At 40.6% G+C, this 20,352-nt stretch overlaps 1 protein-coding gene across 3 annotated transcripts in view; it reads right to left on the bottom strand.

Moving 5' to 3' along the window:
• Window positions 1–5,002: 5,002 nt before the first annotated feature.
• The window catches only part of SNX4 (sorting nexin 4), a 35,333-nt gene continuing 19,983 nt past the window's right edge, over window positions 5,003–20,352 (bottom strand). For 2 of the 3 annotated variants that reach the window (XM_062579136.1, XM_062579138.1), the window contains exons 7-14: window positions 18,154–18,226; window positions 16,547–16,608; window positions 14,988–15,053; window positions 10,709–10,816; window positions 9,364–9,463; window positions 8,847–8,992; window positions 7,352–7,466; window positions 5,003–6,943 (exon numbers count right to left, since the gene is read on the bottom strand). In XM_062579136.1, the coding sequence (XP_062435120.1) occupies window positions 6,896–6,943; window positions 7,352–7,466; window positions 8,847–8,992; window positions 9,364–9,463; window positions 10,709–10,816; window positions 14,988–15,053; window positions 16,547–16,608; window positions 18,154–18,226 (718 nt within the window). In that variant the 3' untranslated portion in view covers window positions 5,003–6,895. The remainder of the gene's footprint in view (window positions 6,944–7,351; window positions 7,467–8,846; window positions 8,993–9,363; window positions 9,464–10,708; window positions 10,817–14,987; window positions 15,054–16,546; window positions 16,609–18,153; window positions 18,227–20,352) is intronic. The other variant, XM_062579137.1, reaches the window with a different exon arrangement.

Genomic DNA, 20,352 nt, shown 5'->3' with positions numbered 1-20,352 from the left:
ATTACTGATTTTCAGTAAGTCTTGAATTTCAGGGAAAATTCCACAAGACTGGGAGAAGGCTAATATTTTGCCTATTTATAAAAATATATAATTAGGGAGATTGGATTATTATAGGCCTGTCAGCCTGAAAGTAATCCCTGGAAAAATAATAGAGTTGATTCAGAATTAAAAGGGATTAATGCCAATCAACATGTTCACAAAAAACAGATCTTGTCAAATTGACTTTTCAAAAATAGATTACAGGTTTCTTGCGAGAGCAATAGCACCGCTGTGATGATCCATCAGACATAGGCTTCCGTCCCTCAGCCCGGACCTGCCCCATTTCGAGAAAGCAAGCACAGAGCCAGCCTAGCATACCCTAAAATTAATTAAAAACTGCCCAAAACTGGAAATGGGAACTCTTCAGGGTAGCGGGACCCTGCTGGAATCTGGTATTGGCTGTGAGCTGTCGAGTATTTTTACCAACAACGTGGATAATAACAAGACCATCACTGAGAACATTACTGATAAAGTTTAAGACAAAAAGCTTAAGAAATCGTTAAAAGAGGAGGCTGGGCTGCTGAGAAAAAGTAATGAGTTTTGAGTAATAAGGCTGTTAGTATCGATCCATGCAGACCCCACGTAATCAGGCCACCTGTACAGCACAGGGCACCCAGCCAGGACCAGGGCAGCTCCAAGAGGCGGCCCAAGCCCCAGAAACAGCCCAGGATGAGCACCAAAGGCCTGAAGGGCCACGGTGACCCACGGCCGGGGCCGCAGGAACATCACACGGAGCGGGGAGCACAACAGCACGGCTCGTTTCTATTGCAACACCGACCCTGGTTTGGCAAACGCGGGTCAAGAGGGACGTCCAAGCCGTGGAGGAGCCCAGGGAGGAGCTGCCCAAAGGCGAGAGAAGGAAAAACCGGACAACGCAAACATCTCGCTTTTTTTGAGCTTCCTAGTAAAGGAGGCAAGAGGGGCTTGCTCACGACATCCCCAGGCAGAGACACTTGTGGCCTCGCCGGAGACGAAGGGGGCAAAGAGCCAGGCGGCTCCGCTACCCGGCCCACGAGCACGGTGCCGCGCCGCTGCAAGCGCCCTCTGCTCAACCAGCGCCCGCAGGGCCCCAGCTGGGACCCGACACGGCGCTCAGCCTGGAAGACGAAGCAGACGTCAGCCTGGAAACGAGGTGCATGCTTTCGGCCTCTGGAACAACTGACCATCGTAGGATCTGGCCTCTCTGTCAGCAGATATTTTCAAAGCCAGGATCATAGCACACATGTTTCAGGAAACCCTAATTCAAAGCAGCACTCGGTAAAGCAACTTTCCCATCTCTTGCACAGGAGTGCAGATTAAATAAACAGTCACAGCTCGTTCCTCCTGACCATGCAGCCTACGCTGCTTCCAAGGGGTTATTTTAAAAACAAGACCAAAAAAAGTACTCCTAACTCAGAAACCGATGTTTGAAGTCTAGCTCATGGCAGCGTTTGCCCCGTGTGGGAGCAGCCCAGGGACCCTGTAGACAAGCTTCTGCGCAGCACAAGGAAACACACCGTAATAAATGGATTTGTCATCAGCTCCAGCATGAAAACCTGTTCCATGACAAGCATCTGCTACAACGCTCCGTTACGTAGACGACCGTGGGACAGCCGAGCTGCCGGAGGACGTCAGCCGCGGCCCGCGCGAGCCGAGCCGGAGACCCACCAGAGGGCGATCCGAGTTGCGTTTTGCTTCGGACGGCAAGTCGTTCCACCACGCAGAGCGGCTTTCCGCGATCCGAGTTGCGTTTTGCTTCGGACGGCAAGTCGTTCCACCACGCAGAGCGGCTTTCCGCGAGCTGCGGCCGCTTACACGCGGCTGCTTTCTAGGGAGAGCGCAACCGTTCTCGTCGCGTGCCAAGGGACAGGCAGGTAACGGCAAACATTCGCTGCAAAATAAGCCATTGATTTATTCATCAGTGCACGGGCTGCTTGCAGTGCATGGGGCAGCCTGCCTGCGAGTTAGCACTAGTCCCACAAGCAGGGCCCCGGTTCACACGTCCAACCGCGCTGGTGTCCGTAGGATCAGGGTCTCTATGAATTTGTGCCGAGTTTTTCAGCGTCTTCTCCTTTTTTGTTTAATCAGGAAGTTCTAATCGAGCACATTAAAATCAGACATAGAATTGCATACTGGAAATTGAATCTCTCGTTTGCAGCTGCAAGAGAAAAGTTACACCATTATCAGTGTTGAACTTCGCTTTAAGAAGTTCCCTTCATTTCTCCATTTATCTTTTGCCTCCAAATAATCTTATCCCAGATTCTGCAGTTTCCATACAGACAGTTCATGGACCTGCTAGAAACCTCTCCCTGTCCAAACATCTCAATTTTTCCCTAGATTTTTTTCTCCCAACTATGAACTGATGCCCAGCATAGCTAAAGCAGACTCTCACCTCTCGTGTTGTACATCAGCTGCCACTACCCGGGGCACAAGCTAACTTTTTGCTTTCTGCACTATTCTAGGACAGTGCCTGCCCCTGTCATTACACCTTAGCCTTTTCTCAATGATAACGTAGTTCACGTTGCTTCCTCAAGTCCTGTTTGATGGGCAAGCGAAGGCTTGCCCAGAGGCTGCACCAGGAAGGAGCTTACAAGGACTCCTCAGTTCACAAGTGGGCTCAAAACACATCACCTAAGAGCCATTTACCATCCAACATGAGAAGAGACTTCAGCTAAATTTATGTAGCTACCTTTTGGCTTGGATGATTGGGGAAAAAAAAAGACTTCTGAAAAGAAAATATAACATCGGGAAGGCTATGTAAGCCACTCGAAAGTAACTGAAAGCCAGCAAAGAAATGTTTCTCCTCTGCGTCTGAGAGCACAGCAGAAGTCAGAATTGCAAAATTCTGATAACATCGTATCTTGCCTACAGACATCAGAAAAACAGCAGCCAAAGAACTGTAACCCTTTGCTTAAGCAGGAACTCGGCACCTTCTGGACTGCCAAAGCCAGCACCGAGGGAATCGCCACTGCCCGGCTGCCAGGGGACGCGTGGGAAACCTCAGTGTTTCAGCTAGGACCGGGGGGGGGGGAGGGGGGGGGAATTGAAAGCCGCCCCTATTTAAGGGGAAAGGGGCTTCTCCTGGCTAGCACCGCTGTCAGCATCTTGCCCTTCCTCCTGACCATCCACTAGAGGGAAGCAGCTTACACAAATTACTCTCCTGCAGGGCCAAGGGCTCCGAGAGGAGCTAGAACAAGACCACGAATGCAGGTGAGATCCCCCCTGCCCCGAGAAATCAGACCCTGCTGGGTGACGGACAGGGCGGGGGGCCTCTCCCGGGGGAGCCGACCCTCACTCCCCGGAGGCAGCGCAAGCACGGCTTACAGCAGTTGGGTTCGCTAGCGATGCACGAGTACGTTGCACTTCAGACTGGCACTGGAGTCTGTCCTCCCATTCCGCCAGCTCCCATTCCGCTTAGCTTCCTTTATTTGTATTATTTCTACTTCAGCAGTTCTGTACTGGATTTTCATTAGGCAGATAGTACCTCCCCACGGAGCTTCAGGAGCAAGCACAAGAGAAGCAAACACATAGGGCAGGAGACCACAAGGAAACAAACGGTTTAGATTACAGTCTTGCCCTTGCAAGTGAAGCAAGGGAGTGGGAAGAAACTGGATGACTTCCTTCCATGCATTCCTTTAGAGGACATTGAAGTGTTTCTCATATCTTCAACCAAAACGCATGAAAGAATTAGGTGGTAGGGAGAGTCAGATAGGAGAAGAAATGGCTCCTCTCCAGTTGCGATTCAGCAGCTGGGAGAGCGCAGCAGCGCCCACAGCGCAGCCAGCCGCCCCGGGACCTTGGCTCTGCAGCACACTTGGCCACAGCACGGTCATTTTTCCCCTCTGGCTTGCCTGCGTGAGGCAAGCTTTTCAGCACAGACTCAAGCTCCAAAATTTGCTCTGTGCTTGCCAGACTAGTCCAGTCGCAGAGCTGCTAAGTTAACTATGCTTTGGCCGATATACCCAATATTTAAATAAAACAACATCTTAAGAAAAATTAAGAGTTAAAACAAGTTAAAACAGGAAAATGTCTGAAGTTTTATCTTTCAGTATCAATTGATTCCCTTATTCTAGCCACACTTCAGGAGCAGACAGTAGTAAATAAAACAGAATGAGCAGTCAAGGTCCCACTAGTAATGGGGAAGGTCAGGAACACCACAAATGCTTCTGCAAATGACCATGCAAAGCTATCTATGACAAAACTGGCAGCCCTGATGGGAAAAAAAAAAAAACATGTACATAAACTGTCTTATACAGGAGCATTCTGGTGAGATTAAACCGATCTACTCAACAGCTATTCTCCTCAAAGGCCTTTGGCCAGTTTTTGCTGGTCTCTAGTTTGAACAATCCTACTGTCTTTCACGCACTGGATAACGGAAGGAAGGTGTCCAAGGCTGCGTGCCTTGAGTTACAGAAGCTAAACCCACTCCGACTGGAAAAACGCAAGCTACACAGTGTGTGCATGTGTCACGTGGACTCTTCCACTACATGGAAACCACCATTAACTAGATAATTTCCCATTAAAAAGTTAAAAAGCTGGGAGAGGTGGAGGGGGGAGAGAAACTGTCACAGTAAGCCAAGACTCGCAAGTACAGTGACTGCATGCAATGAAGCAAACAGAAGCAGCAAAAGAATAAAATTATTGCAATTTATCCTTAACTGAGCTTTCATCTAAGTTTACCAAACTATGCAAACCTTTTCAAAATGAATCTTCCCTTACCTAGATGAAGATGCACATGAAGTTCTGATTGCTTGTTATGTCTGAGCAAAAACAGAGCAGGTGTCAGAACCGCCTTGTTACAAGGATCTAATTTCAGATTTAGACACTACGTTCCTCATGAAAAAGGCAAATCAGTTAACTGTTGCAGTTTACTACCAAAACATTAAACCCAAGTTTGACAGTCTGAAAGCGAAGATGGGCAGGAGCTGAACAACAGAACTGGAAAGACTTATGTAGCATTTTTACAAAAACAACATAACAGAAATAGCAAAGAGCAATTTTATTTAGCTTATTTGGCACAAAACTTACAAGAACCGTTTTGTTCCCTTCTCAAGTTTAGTACAACTAGCAAGGAAAAAGGCATACATTAAATAAGCTGTACAGCAAGTGAAATGTGGAAAGAGGCACCAGAAAGATCTACAAAAAAGAAAAAAAAATCAAAGTGCATGAAAAATACCTACTCTGAGCGCCTCATGGTACTGTATTAAGGCACCACTCCTTTAGAAGGTTTACTGAATACTTTAAGTGTGCAACTTCTTGGTTTTGGAATGTAAGAGTCCCTTAACCTGTACAAGAACTGGATACTACAATTCTCAGAACAAAACATTTCTCTTTGTAAATATTAAATGGAGAGACCTCTTTCTGCCCAGCATCAGCTCTCAGCAGACAGAAACGTCATTGTCATATGCTTTGGGGAAAAAAAAAAAAAAAAAAAAAAGCTAACAAACATTATCAGTGACCAACATTTTACTTCAGAATTTTGAGTTGTAGTGTATACCAGGTCTATAAATTCTTGAATTCTTTATAATGGTTTTATAAAAGAGAAATGCTGTCCCATATTGCTTTGGATTTGACATGTGAGCAAATATTGCCTCCATAATTCATCAGAGCAACTTTCAAGGGCTTTCTGGAGTATCTCTTAAAAATCAAAATCTGGAGACAGTGTTTTAATCCAGAATAACTAAATATACTTTTCAGAGTATTACAAAGATTTCAAGATTAGCAAGTCTGACAAATCCCACAAGACTTCAGGAACTAAAGTATGTAGAAAAAACAGTATTAGACAGTAGTAAATATTTGGGATAATTGGAAACATTTAATGCAAGTACCTGTAATTGCAAATCTTGTTATTACTGGTGTGTATATATACACACACACACACACAATGAAACATCAACACAAGATCCAGACAGACACCTTGGCTCATCGTGGATTCTGCATATCACTGCTCTTAGGTAGTACAGAAATCCCACATGGTTTTGTATTTCAGCATCTTCATTAAGGACTATTCTTTTAAGAACCAAACTGCTTCGGTTATGAGAAGCACCACCACAGGCCCAGATTCACATTAGTGTAAACAGACCAAGCGGGAGTTGCATCTGCTGCTTGCCAGCTTGACTTTGGTTTTGCTGCTCAGCTGAATCACCAGTCTCCTTTAATTGCAGAAGGAAATCTGATGAGAAATCAAGTGCCTGTACAAAAACTTAGGTGGGAACCAGTAAATGCAGAATATTTTATTAAACCATTATACAACACCTCTACTGTAGAGAGTTTCAAACATCTCAGGAGCTTGAGACTGCTTAACCTGAACTTTGGAAAAGCACATTTCTCTATGGACATGCAAAGGCATTTAAATATGAACCCTAGGCGTTACAATATATATATTTTTTGTCCTCTTATGGTGTAAACCTCAAGAACACAACGGCGTGTCCCATTAAAAAAAAAACAAAACACCCTGGAGCATTACAAATACTAAACAGCAAGGGCTGAAAAGAAGGCCATCTGGAAGTAATCTGCACAATACAGAATATGGTGTTTCAGAAGTCTCAGACAGAATACTTCAGTTCATACTTTCTGGGATAACCTTCCCTATACCTTTGCCCCAACACAGAGCTGTAGTTTTCATTAACTTTGTTACTCCTGAATTATTTGCTACCACATTTAAAATATGCCACATACATGGCAGTCAAGGGCTAAACATTAAGAACATGTCCTTTTCGTCCTTTACTAAACAATTACAATCAGCAGAAAGAAAAACCATTCACTCAACTCATCTATTTCATGATTTATATGCAAGTCATACAGCAACTTAACATCGGTGTTATACATTTGTGCTTCCATTCTCTGGCACTTGGAGGAGGAATTCACTTCCAGATAATCACATCTTGCTGAAGCATTCCTTTGCATTTGTCCAAACTTGAATTCCCTTAAATAAAAATAAACAAATAGAGAAAGTTGGAAATAAAGAGGTAGAAATATAACATCGTTTGCATTCCGACCTTTTTCCATGGAAGATTCCACAAAAAGTCCCACAGAACTTTGCATAAGTATATGGCAGAGACCACACTGGAATTGGACCATACTACTATTATATTTCAACATTAACATGTCACTGAGTTAGAGTAGGGTGGAATACGTGGGAGGTTTTACGCTATTGACTTCCAACCTTCCATGACTGCAGTCTTCCCCATTACTGAAAGTTTGCATATGATCCCCTGCTGACATGAGATATATATATATATATATATATATATACACACACACACACACACATATATATGTATATGCATATATTATAAACAAATTAGCCTGGCCCATCAGAAGCTAAACATACCTTTTTGCACATGCTGATCTGCATAACAGCATAACTTATAAGTGCCTCCTTCAAATCACGATTCTTCTGCTCCTTAAACCGTTCAATGTCAGCCCAGGCACTTTTCACGAAGTCTCTGGAATTAAAAGCAGTATTTGTGTTAGTAAATGCTTTTAGTGTTTTGCATGTTATGTCCTCACCTCATCTTCCTTCCTTTGAACCCACGGCAGTGAAGCTATGACAAACCACTCCACCTTTCAGTCAGTAAAACAAGTTGTATACATCTCATGGTGTCCTCACTTTATACTTACTACAGTATGGTGGCACTGCTCCTTAACTCTCCATCCATTTCCTAAGAGGTTTTTAAAACTAGAGAACCAATTTCACGTGATGGAAATTTCTGACAGTAAGCATGACTGCCAAAGAATCTGCAACACTCAGAATATATTTTTATCCTGGTACTCTTTTGGGGGTAACTAAATGCCTTTATGCCACCATTCAGCATACACTCTTGCATGTTTCTTTTTGTTTTTAATCATCAAGTCAGAATCTTGGGCTTTCCAATGTGAAAACTCATTTGTCATCAGGATCTGAAACAGTAAAGTATAACAAACATTTGCAACACAGATTTTACTCTACCAATTCACTTTAGGAATTAATTTTGCTGGTTTGGCAATGTGTTTCCAGGTCTCCTTAACCAAAATGGAGGTAGATTTCTGTAATACATAGTTTTCATTTGTACTAGGCTTCCCACACAAGGCAAGTATTCACTTGAAAATTGCTTCCAGAGCTACAAAAGCAGATGTCCAATACTTCTGTCAAAATGATTGCATTTACTGATTGTTTTGTTGTTATGAACTACTCATGAACTAGTCTTATCTTTTCAGCTCTAATCCTTACTTATCAGGAGATACCACGTTTACCCCTTTCATTATACAATGAACGTGTTCTGACACAAACGTGTTGCTCTAGGAATGTTTTCTCCTATTTTTCATGTTTGCATTCCTGAAGAAAATTTCACTAGAACACCAAGCAGCAGTTATTCAAACACAGCCTTCCAGAACTTCTAACCTCCTTCAGACAGGAGTCAATTGTCCCCCATATGAGAAGCTGAAGAATATTAGCTTAGGACTCATACATATAAACCAAGCTAAATACAGTATTTAAAGCAAATAAGGATTTCAGTCCTAGGCTATTCAGCTGCAGACCTACAAGCCCACCTGCTAAACATATTACTAGTTGAACATAAAAGCAAGCAAGTCAGCCATTAGAGTAGGCTCAATAACTGGGAAAGTCATCAGGTTTTACATAAGCCATCCTCTCAGACCAGAAGCTAACTGCATGTACTGTACTTTATTTCACAACTTGCAACTGACAGGAGCTTTTATAGACAGCTCATAAACACCAAGAATATATTAAAAACACTTATAAAATACAAACACCTTCAAGAGGATCCAGTCAATGACTTTTGCTAAAACAATCCCCGTTTTCTTTGACAAAAATCTAGCCCTTTTACCTGCCCTCCAGATTTTTAGACTTAAGCTGTTCTTCTCCTTCCTGTATCTGCTCTTCTAGAACCTTTATCTTGGCTTCCCTCTGCTCAGGGGTCTCCTGCCCAAAGAGCTTGCTCGTCATCCCTTTCAGCGAGAACGTCCTCACAGTCTACAAAAGACACAAGGTTTGGGATTCTCAAGTACAGACACTTGAAAATAGATTTTGTGATCTTTACTAGCATTAGGTCTTATTCCTCAGATGAGTTTTGGCTTTATTTATCACAAAAAGCAACTGCTTTGGCCCTTCTATTACATGGAGATCCTATTGTCAGGTTGCTGTAAGAGGTGAGCGTATGTCACAATGAAGCAAATTACTTCACACCTTGAAGGCCTACAGCCCACACAATACTACTTCTCACAACAAGCAACCAGCCTTCTATGTATTAGTGCCATGCAGATGCATTCTAGGCAATTTGGGGTGGGGGGAAGAAATACAACCAGCACACACTATCTTGGAGAAGAAAGTGGAAAAAGACTCACTCCTGTTGCCAGCTCCTCGCATTGCTGTTTCTTAGATGTTAGGTCCTGCGCAGCCATTTCCAAGTCATACTGCATTAGTTCATGCTTTCTGCAAACTGCCCTGAAAAATAAGCAGCCACATAATACTTTGTTTTGCTACATTTCCCTCCATTTAAACTTCACAAATGATACAAGGATCTTTTCAGCAGGCAGAATATTCAGTTATTTATCTAGCTTCAGCTCAACATTCTTATCACAGAATGCGTAACTGCAAATGCTTTAGTTAAGCAAGCTTGGATCAAAGTACAAGGACTTATTAATACAGCAGTATTCTGCTTTTCTGCTCCTCTTCTTAGACTCATTCCAAGACACTCTCAGTAATACAAACCCTACCACCTTAAGAACATCACTTTAAAATAACTTTTCAGAATCCATGAGAGTAAAATGAGAACTACGACAAGAGATACCTGGATAGCGTTCCTGCCATAGCACCAATGCAGTCAAAGCTCCTCACGTTTTATTTTTTAAGCAACAAAACTAGAAATTGTATTCCTAGATTCATACAGAGCCTTTCATCAGAGGAGGAGAGTTTCTTCTGACCATCTGCAGAAAGTCCCAGTCCTGTGTGGGCTGGTGGCACTACACATCTACTCCACTGCCAGATGGGCATTTCTCTCCCAGGAGGTGCAACTTGTGCTCTGGGGTCTCAGAGAGCAGCCAGAACAACCTTGACAACCTGAATTCACTGCAGCACTATGGGCCCTCTCCAGGAGGTGCAGCACCAGGACGGGGAATACCACAGTATTAGACATAACCATACAAAACCACGATGCTGTATGCTGTATCTATGCTTCTAAAGGAAGAACTGTCCGTAGAAGATCAATCTAAAATTAGATTAAAGGCTAATCTAACATCATTATTTAGCTGAGCCATACTGTACACCTGATGAATGTCATACAAAGCACTTCAAAACTTTTCAGTAATTTTTAACAGTTGTAAGTGGTCATAACCTCTCTGGCCTATCTCATCTGAAAGCTGAAGCTTCCCTAGAGCATACTGGGGCACCTATTATATGAGAAGCCAAGGAAAGCCAAGGAACCAAGGGTATAGGCAGTATTATCTCCCACTGTATCTAGATTTTAACATCATTGAAATTTTGTTATTGACCAGCTCAGTTCTATCTGTTATTGCCCCTTATGGCAACTGAAAATGAGTAAGCAAAGTAAGAGGTGAGAATCTGAAGATTCTCACGACATCAACATTTTTATTCCTAAGGAGAACAGGATACCAAACTAAGCTCAACACCAACACTACATTAAAGCAAAGGATTATAGTTTTCATTTGAACTACACATTTCTGTACATACCGTAGTGCTTCTGCATAGAAGAGATATTCTTTCAGCTGATCTGCATAATGCTCCTCTTCTTCCAGTATGTCATCAATAGAAGCTGCATATCTGGTGACAATACAGCCTCTGGTTAAGTACGAGATTCCTTAGTTTAACCTTCAAAAACTATACACACAGTAACAAGGGAGGACACTTTGACAGAATCACAAGTCACTAACTACAACAGTGAAAAAGCACTTCTAGGAAGTTTTTTCCCCCTTTTGTTTTTAATTAAACCCTGAGTTGGCTAATACAAACACTCCTGCAAGTCTGCTTCCTAGGTTGTTACTACAGTAAATCTTTTGACAAGTACCAGATTTATCATAAGTTTCCTGCTGAAGATGGGGCAGTTCTTATTACAGGAAAAGAGAAAATAATTTATTCCTTTTCTTCAGTGCATTATCAACAGACAGCACCAAGGCAAAAAAAAAAATGTAGTGCAGAAGAAATCCTGCAAGATTGAGAGCATTAGCCCTTAGGAACGTGAACATCACACCTTCTGAAAAGCAAAGGGACACCCATTTACAGAGTGGCTCTCATTGCTCACTATTCAGCCAGCATATAAGCCTGAGACCAACCGAACTTGTGGCAGCGCTTTGAACACTCCAGCATTAAGTCCTTCAGCTCCTTGAATGTGTGTTGCCTCATCTGCTGTGCAAGTCAGGCATATCAATTCAGAGCAGCTGACTTTTAGGGAGAAATCTTCTGAAGCACAAGGGCTTGGATTAACTCCACAGCTTCTGCCCTCAGAGTTTCACCATTTAGGCTGACTAGGAGATCTACGAATCACGACAGCTTTTTTTTCTAGTTTATAATGCTTATGGAACAGTGTTTCATAGGTTCTCATTAACCAAGGTGACTTCCTCACATTCACTGGGACAGGCCTACCTCTTAAAAAGGTAACTGCACACTGCACTTGATACAGTGACAAAAATAAGATGCTACTTCTGGTACTCGACCTGTATTGCTGACTATACAGATGCACAGGATGAACAAGATCCCGTCTAAGACGGCTTCACCTATTCTGCCAGTTGAAGTAAGCATGCATCCAAGCTTGTCTAGTGATGAGCATAATGCCACCCAATACTAATTATGGCACCTTCTGGCTTTAAAGTTTTCATATGGTCTTTGAGTTCTTCAATTTCATCCTATGCCTCTCCAGTAACTGACTCTGAGAAAGTGGCAGAGTCATAAGCTGAGAGGGAACTGGTAACGTGACTTGGAAGAAGACAGGAGACTCCTCCACTGAAAGCTTTGAGAGAAACAGCTATGGCCCTGCTAGGCTCCTTCTTCAGATGGAAGGTATCCAAGAGAGATACTATGGCTGAAAGTTATCATCAGGTCTGCTGACATAAGGAATGTGAACTACGGCTCTTCAAACAAGCAATAGCTACTTACTAAGTAACTGGGGGAACATGAAGCTTAAGGTATAGATGCATGCTCATCTGTTCAAATAGTTTGTTTGGGGGGTTTTCTTTCTTTCTTTTTTTTTTCTTTTTTTTTTTTAAGTTTGCACATAAGAAGAGTTGTTTTGATATTCTGTGAAATCAAGAAGTCATCCTGGGCACACCCAGGAAAAGCCCTACCAAGGCTATGTGTGATAAGTAAGCATAACATACCAAGCAGCCAGCAACAACAAATCAGTTTAAGTAGAAGGGATAAAAGAACAGACAGAACAAGAATTCCTATTATGAACTGAAGTAAGGAAGAAGTCTGCATTGTTGAAAAATACATGTTCTGATAAAGAATTCTGCAGCCACACAGGTCATATGTGGCTTACTCTCTCCATTTCTAAGTTCTGAAGTACAATAATTTATTCAGTGTAATGGTTAGATTTCTCAGGGCAGCAGATGGACCACATCTCAGTCTCAACTAAGTTTAGTACAGTGCTAGAACTCATTTGGGGCAGAACAAGTCTCAAAAAAACCCTCAACCCCCCCCTCCCCCCCCCCCCAAAAAAAAACTCAACCATAACAAAACCTTACCTAGCATTTTCATAATGATACTTAAGCTTGATTATAAAAAAAAAGCACTAAAGAAAAACCTGTATTTGACTGCTTACGTTTAACTGAGCTAAAGTTTAAACACTTCTTCCTAAAAAGGTAGGCAAACCATGGAAAACCTTTGAAGAGAAAAACTGTAATAAGTCCTAAAAGACATCTAAATACATTTCCACTCTTCATGGGAATTTTCAGCTAAAACCCCGTTCTAGTTCAGACTGGTTCCATCTGTAATGACAGGCTAGTTGATTCAGAGATAAAGGGCTGCTCATTAATAGCATAAAGGACAGAAGTCAGACGCCTGACATTTCTTTCTTTGATCTTTTAAATGCTAGAATTCAAGCCATTAATTAGAGCTTTCTCAGCATACTTATTTTCTATCACTTCGCAAGCGTCATCTTACCCACCCCCAAGGTTCTTGAGGATGTCTTCTCCAAATATTAAGCAGTTTTACATCATTCTAAACGATAACAATTCAAAAGTTTAAATAAACACCTCCTGAAGACTACAGCATATGGGGTAGATAGAGAATAATTAAGTTTGTTTTAAACCTTAACATCTATATTAGGAAACCTTCTTGAAGAAGCTTGCTGTTGCAACAACCTCCTCACGGCCTAATGTTATGGGAATGCTAACTGGGCTGGCAAGTTACGCTTTCAAGAGACCACAGATATGAACCCTACTGCAGGAGACCACATGGGTCACTGAATGAGTTCCTGAATCTCAAAGCCGCTCTCCTTTGCTTCATTCTCACCACGAGATTATTTCTGGATGAGAACAGAGGATAAGACGTGACAGACAGCAAAAGCTACCTCAGACTTCATGGAATGGTTAAGGTTACCCAGAAATTCACACCACTGTTACTCTGGATCTTTAACCCCAGCTGTTTAAAGACAGAAACTGTAAACTGATATGTTCAGAAAGTTCAGCCTTCTGACTGAGAAGTCAGTCTCATTTCTTTTATTCAGTTAAGCATCTCTAAATGTTTGACAACCTAGTATGGTTATGGTGTATTCAAATCACTGAAAACCTACTTACACTTATCTCCTTCATATTATAGCAAATTTTCATATATCTAAGCTGAATTCTAATATGTTGTTTTTGCATAGTGGGGGTATATGCTTTACACTGCTCTCCATCTCTACTTTTTCTTTTTTTTAAAAAAAAAAAAAAGCAAAACATATCCACTTTTTTATTCTCTCTAAAGCCTTTTACTTAAGAAGTGTAATAGCTCTTTTGGGTGTAAAACATTGTATTAGCCAAAACACAGAAGTGTGAATACATTATTTGGAAGGGTTCAAATTCTTAAGATGTGATAAAAACAGAATTCTCTTGAAGAAACTGAAGGCAGAGTTTGGCAAGGCTCTCCAAAAGCTTTCATTTGACAAGGAACAACACCAATTATAACTGACCAACAGTACAGCATATGCAAGTCTGGTTTGTTTACAAACTGATAACTATTTCTACATGAACTGCACTTTCAATAAAAATAGTACACGATGAAATGTCACAGTTTTCACCTCTCGCATGAGTTGTTACTTTTCTGCAGTGCCTGATTACATACAAGGAATGAGAGCAGTAAATAATTATACTGTTTTATCTACTGTGTATATTATTGTATATTACTACCTGAAAAACAAAAAGTAGGAGCCTACAATACCGCTTTTGTGAACACTCTTATGTTTTAGACTCTTATTTTGAAGGCTGCATTTTGCATACTCTGCCAACTGACTCCAAAGATGCAGAGAGGGAGGATTCTCAACTTTATTACATCCAGTTAGTATTTGATTCAAGAATCCATTAAAGTTTTGGTTTAATAATAATTAAAGTTCTTAACTTTCTGTAATTAAGTCCAAATCTGTGTACCATCTACTGTGTGGTACAAAACACTGCTATCAAAAACAAATGGATTTCATCAGGTCTGCAGTACATTAAAGTTCTATTCCACCAGTTTCTGGCATAGTAGCTTAAAAGAAAAGCTGGAAGAATTCCAAACACTTCTACAGTTTCAAAATAATAATAAAAAAGAAACCCTTTTGGTTCTCTTGAGACCTTTTGAGCTACTTAATGCAGTACGTGGATGCTAAAAGAGCGCCTGCATCCAAATCACAGAAATGCTGTACACCTAGAAACAACGCACCCTCAAGTTTTTTAGAGCACTTCTTGTACGTACTTTAGGGCTGGGGGAGGAGAGAGGAAGGAGGGAGAGTTCTGCATCTGGCTTGCATCAAACTATCAGATATTCAGTCACTACTTACACATCCATGTGGTGGCCAGCACTCTGCAGCCCGTCCCCCATCTCCTTTTCTATTGCGCTCCACTCGCTGTAGGAAAAACAAATGAGAAACAACATCACATGTGAAGGGTAAGGAAAGTTAATAAGCTGCATCCTGTATACAGTTTCTTTCCAGGTGACACCTGAATGGAAACTGCCTCCCAATTTGCGCTCAGCCAAACTGCTTCCCTCCATCTAAGCAGCAGCACTGGCCAGTTAATACGCTGGCAAACAGCTGCCCCTACCCTCTAAACACACCCGCACAAACACACGCACTTTGGGGTTGTTTTGAGCAGGGAGAATCTTGTTTAAATGGCTCAAAGTAGGTTTTAAAAAGTGCACAGAAAAGAAACGGAAGATATTGGTATTTAAAATATTAATTTTTTCTTTAAAAAAAGGAAAAAGAACTCTAAAACAGAATCTAACTTGTTCACCAGGAAGAAATTGAGATGTTCAGATTCACAATACTTCACCTAAAAACCTCTCCTTTCAAAAACCAGAAGTTGAAATTTGACATTTGCAGGAGTTTTAACTCCTCTGAAATTTCTTGCTGTCTGCTTTCTATTTTTACAGTATATTGCTGTTTAGTTCTATTCATTAGAAAAGTATCAAGTTAACTGCCTCATTACTGTATCTCCCTATTCACATCAGGGAGATCATTCTGATAAAGCAGAAAACACAACTACAATAAAGTTAGCAAGAGACTTGTTCTGGACAGTTAAGTATGTACACAGCAATTTTAATTGTGTTCTCAGCTCTGTGAAACCTTATGAGATTTATTAGTATTACATCAGTAATCAGGAAAAAAAGAGGTCCTCCACACACCCTTGCATTTCACATAATTTACATCTAATGCATCTATACCATCCTTCACTTTCTCATAAACATTCCACTCTGCTAATGTTGGCATTTGTTTGTCTTTGTGTTATTACAGAACTATACCTAATTTCACTTTAAAACCCCCAATGAGAAAGACATCTGCAATCCATTAACCCAGAGAATTAAATTTAGCACTTGAACAGAGTGTAGAAGCAGGAGGTTTCCCTTAACCAGAAGTTTAGATTCTTTAACTCTCCAGTGAGATAGAAAACTCGAGCATGCAATTCACTCATATAAATCAAAAAATGATTGGCAAATTCAGTTAAAATCAACCATATCCATTCAGTTTCAGTACTTTTTTTTTTTTTTTAATTAAAGAAGAACCTGGATGCTTAACTGACAACTGCATGAAAACAGGCAGTAAGTTGCACTCTGAAGAAACAGTTAAAAATGCCACTACCACAAAAGAAAACCACCACCACCACCAAAAAAGCCACCACCACACACACCAAACACTAAAGTCTTCCAGTTGAGACTAAGTTCAGCACATCCAGAGATCATTATATCCAAAGTAGGAAGCTCATTACTGCAATACAAGAGTTTTCCAAGGCAAATGTTTAAACACATTTCAGTCATGCTGTTATGCTTTTGAAAACATAACAGACAAAATGCATTCACTACTCTCACTGTATATATGTTCTTAAAATCTAGATGAACCCTTACCTGAATACTCTTCCATAGTTTCCATGGACTTTATAGACACCATACAGCCGGTCTGCTACCCTCTAAAACATTTTAGAGAAGTTAATTCCTGGTCAACAATATTAACTGCAATTGATTTATAAAAACTCCAAATACGAACTCAAGCTAAAGTCTTATGTTTTAACATCGGTAAACAGAAGTACGCATTAGTCTTAAAAACAAACAAAAAACCCAACAACAAAATAATCACCAGTATAAAACCTTTAAAAGACTGACCTAACAATTGTGGCAAAACTATACAGAAAAAAAACATTTAAAGTATTTCTTTGAAAGCATTCATGTACAGGATATGCCTGTGGAGACTACAAATAATCAATTACTTTACTTAACACTGTTTTTGATAGTCAGATAAAAAGACAGTCTCCTTTACCTGAATAATGCTAAATCTATACACATGCTTGTTTTTTTTTAAATGTAAAGATGGCAAAAAAAAAACATCCCATCAAGAATTGTAGGGAAAGCTTCACTAAAATTCCAACAAGTGATCTGATTTTTCCATCCACTGAAACGAAGGAAAGGAAATGAGCTATCCATTGCAGAACTTATTGCTAAAGCTAGATATGTCAGATATTTCAGCTTTTTGGAGAGTCAGTACCTGCTGCAGTCAGTACTACAGTGTTGGTAGTAACATCAGAAGAAAAGACTACATATATATTCTGAAGTGTGACTCGTAATGCAGATGATACCCTTGTAATTGTGATGCACAAATAAATTAAGTCAAAGTTGCATAAGAGTTGCAGTTACTGGCTTGTCAAAGCAGTAAAAAGGAAGTGTAAGCAAATCACCCTGCAGGTCACATAAACAGAGTACTGAGACTTACCAGTTACTAGAACACCAGAGATTAATCCTCACAAGTACCTCAGCTCAACAGGGCAATCAACTACCACCCTCCCCTGCAGCACACTTTCATCAAAAATTAAATCCCTGTTGAACATGCTGAAGAACAGTATCATGCTCCTCATTACTGGAATTGTAATTTCCTATTTCCTTTTTGTGGCTTTTTTTTTTTTAAAAAAAATCTTCATTCTAAACCCACAGAATATCTTGATTGCATGACATAATTGTTCTCATCATTAAAAAGAACATTATTCATTACAGATTGAAGTACAAGCCAAAAGAAAAAAGTGTGCTGGGACACATGCACGATTCATACTGCAAGCTCTGGAAAATAGCGTATGATACGCCGGCACCATAAAACTATTTTTTGGGCCCCTTCCCAACCCAGACATCCAGCAAAAAAACTTCCCTGCTGAGCAGAGAGAACTGGACTTCCTGGTCCTCTTTAAAATGCCTCCCTCTGATATGTGACCATTAGGGGAGCATGCAGATTAAACAGGCACCCTTTTTCTCCTCCAATCACTGTCAAACTACGCTGTCATATTTGGAGCTCTTTCTCCCCAAATCTGCACCATGTTGACACCCCCCGCCCCCAAACTTCAAAAACAGATCCTTTCAGGCAAAGCTTTCCTTATCCTAGGACATACGTACCAGTTCTCTTGCCTAAACAAGAAATGCTGTCTTATAAATAAATTATACTATTTGTCACGACACACATGGGAAATACTTACAGCTCTGACTCGCAGAAGGTGTGATATGATGGACTGCAGTTCATCGCTGTAGTGTTTTAGCTCAGTAAATCTCCTGGGAGCAGGAAACAGATAGTACATCATTAGCCATCATGAAAGCAAGCGTTCACAGAATGCAAGTACAGCTAGGACACTACAGCCAGTGATACGGAGCCTGAATTATGTTGAAGTGGAATTAGCTGAAGATTCATAAAGAAACAGCTTCAGAGTTTAACTCTCCTAAAACAAATATCCAACACTTGCAGGACTACTAGCTTTTTACATGCAAATGTTGAAGGTTCCAACTAATTCAAGAGCTATAATTTTATGAAATAAAGTGTGTGGGTTCTTTTTTTTTTTAAATCAAAAAAATTTTACCAGTATTTTTAAAAAGCAAGAGTTAGCAGATAGTCATTCTACCTAGTTACATATGAAACCTTACTAAGACCCATACCTGCACAGGCAGTCAGCGCATACCTAAAAGCAATCAAATCACTACTGCTTAATGAAATACCAGTCAGGTAATCTATTGCAAGTGATCACGCATACACTGCTGGCCTGCCACAACTGAAGGAAAAAAGGCATTGCAGCAGCCACCCCAGCTAAGTCTTGGTGGTAGTTTCAGTTAATGCATTTAGCTCATCTAATTATGAAGCCAAGTCGGCTACCACAGCTTTGCTAGTGACAGGTAACTGATTAAATCACAGCAACAGCCACTTTCATACATATAAATGCCATCTATTACACAAACACCTAACTCATGACCAGCCTTGGAGGCATGAGATACACAAGGGCATGTTTCACTTAGATAGGTAAAGCTATTTTGTTTCTGGCTCTCCAAATTACCAAACAATGATCTGAAAAAATAGAAGATACAACTAGAATTAAGGAACGGAAAACTAAAGTTAGTCTTCCAAGTTGATATTCAAACATAAAAAGAGAGAGGGGAAAATAAATAAAAGGCAAGCTTTCTCTCTCCTCCCACCACACACAGTCAGACTTCGTATTTCATAGCTCATACCCAAGAGGTCTTACGGAAGAAACTCAGGTCACTCGTTTTGGGTGATCAAGTATGAAATTCCAGTGGGGGGGGGGGTCATTTAACAGTTCTTCCCCTGCCAGGAAGTCTTCCCTCAAAACATTCTCTTGCCCATATTCAGGAAATAGGAACTTTATTGCTATTTCTAGTATTTTTGATCTCCAAGGAGTATCTTCTATAAAAGTAAGACATGTGCAGGGTCAAAGTATATAAAAAAAAATAAAAGACAGCAGAGAAAGTGTATGATAAAAAAATATAGGCATTGATCTGCACAGTGGGGTTTAGAGAATAATCTTTTCAGTTTACACTTTATAAAATATGCAGAAGGGCAGCATTTCAGGCAGCTGTATACACGAACAGTGAAGATATTTGAAATAATTGAACTTAAAACAAAAGATTAAAGAGCCTGCCTTCAGTTCAGAAAGACTCCCCTTTCCACTCCAGAAATTTATAATGAAAAGTTTTATTTATCCTGTTTTGTGGCAAGAAAGCTTTTAGGAATGCCTTACTCCCTGAAGGCAAGCTTCAGAAACCAAAAACTTTCATACCGCTGCTCAAGTCCAGGACGCTATCTTTGTCCATGCCAATTCCTCCTCCTCCAAAGATCACTTTAGAACCAAGTTGTCTTCATTTTATTGTCTCAGAAAAGCAAAAACAAAAGTGACACCACTTTTTCTTCCTAAATTTTGGTGAAGAAGAAGGCTGAGAATTTTTTTAAAAGGGGAGTTTTTCTAAAAAAATGTATTGTAAGAGAATGGTAGTATAACAGATCAAAGGTTTACTTCAAGTATCTGCTCAAGTCCTATTGAATGCTCAGGTAAGAAAAATATTCAATTATGAAATTATTTTCCAAATTGAGTTTGGAGAGGGATGTTTGCTTTCCAAAGCACCAAAAAAGTAGAAACTGTGAGGCAAAACACAGTTTTGGCACTCTAATTACTGAAACAAGCCCAGTTCTTCTCCCTCAGTTGCAATGGTTCTGCAACATTACCAACAGTCTAGATGTTTAAGAAGTGTGAGCTATTTAGCAGAACTTCAAATGCAAATGAAGAACAGATTAAGTGAGATTTCTGTACGGACACTGCCAAGTTTCTTCTGGAAATATTTTTTATGATAACAGCAAAGACGACTTTCATTTTCAGAAGATAGCATTTCAAAAAAAG

Source organism: Rhea pennata, chromosome 6 (assembly GCF_028389875.1).
Source record: "Rhea pennata isolate bPtePen1 chromosome 6, bPtePen1.pri, whole genome shotgun sequence".
Classification (NCBI taxonomy): Eukaryota; Metazoa; Chordata; class Aves; order Rheiformes; family Rheidae; genus Rhea; species Rhea pennata.
Note: the sequence above shows the minus strand (reverse complement) of the source record. Positions and strands in the feature narration are given on the sequence as shown.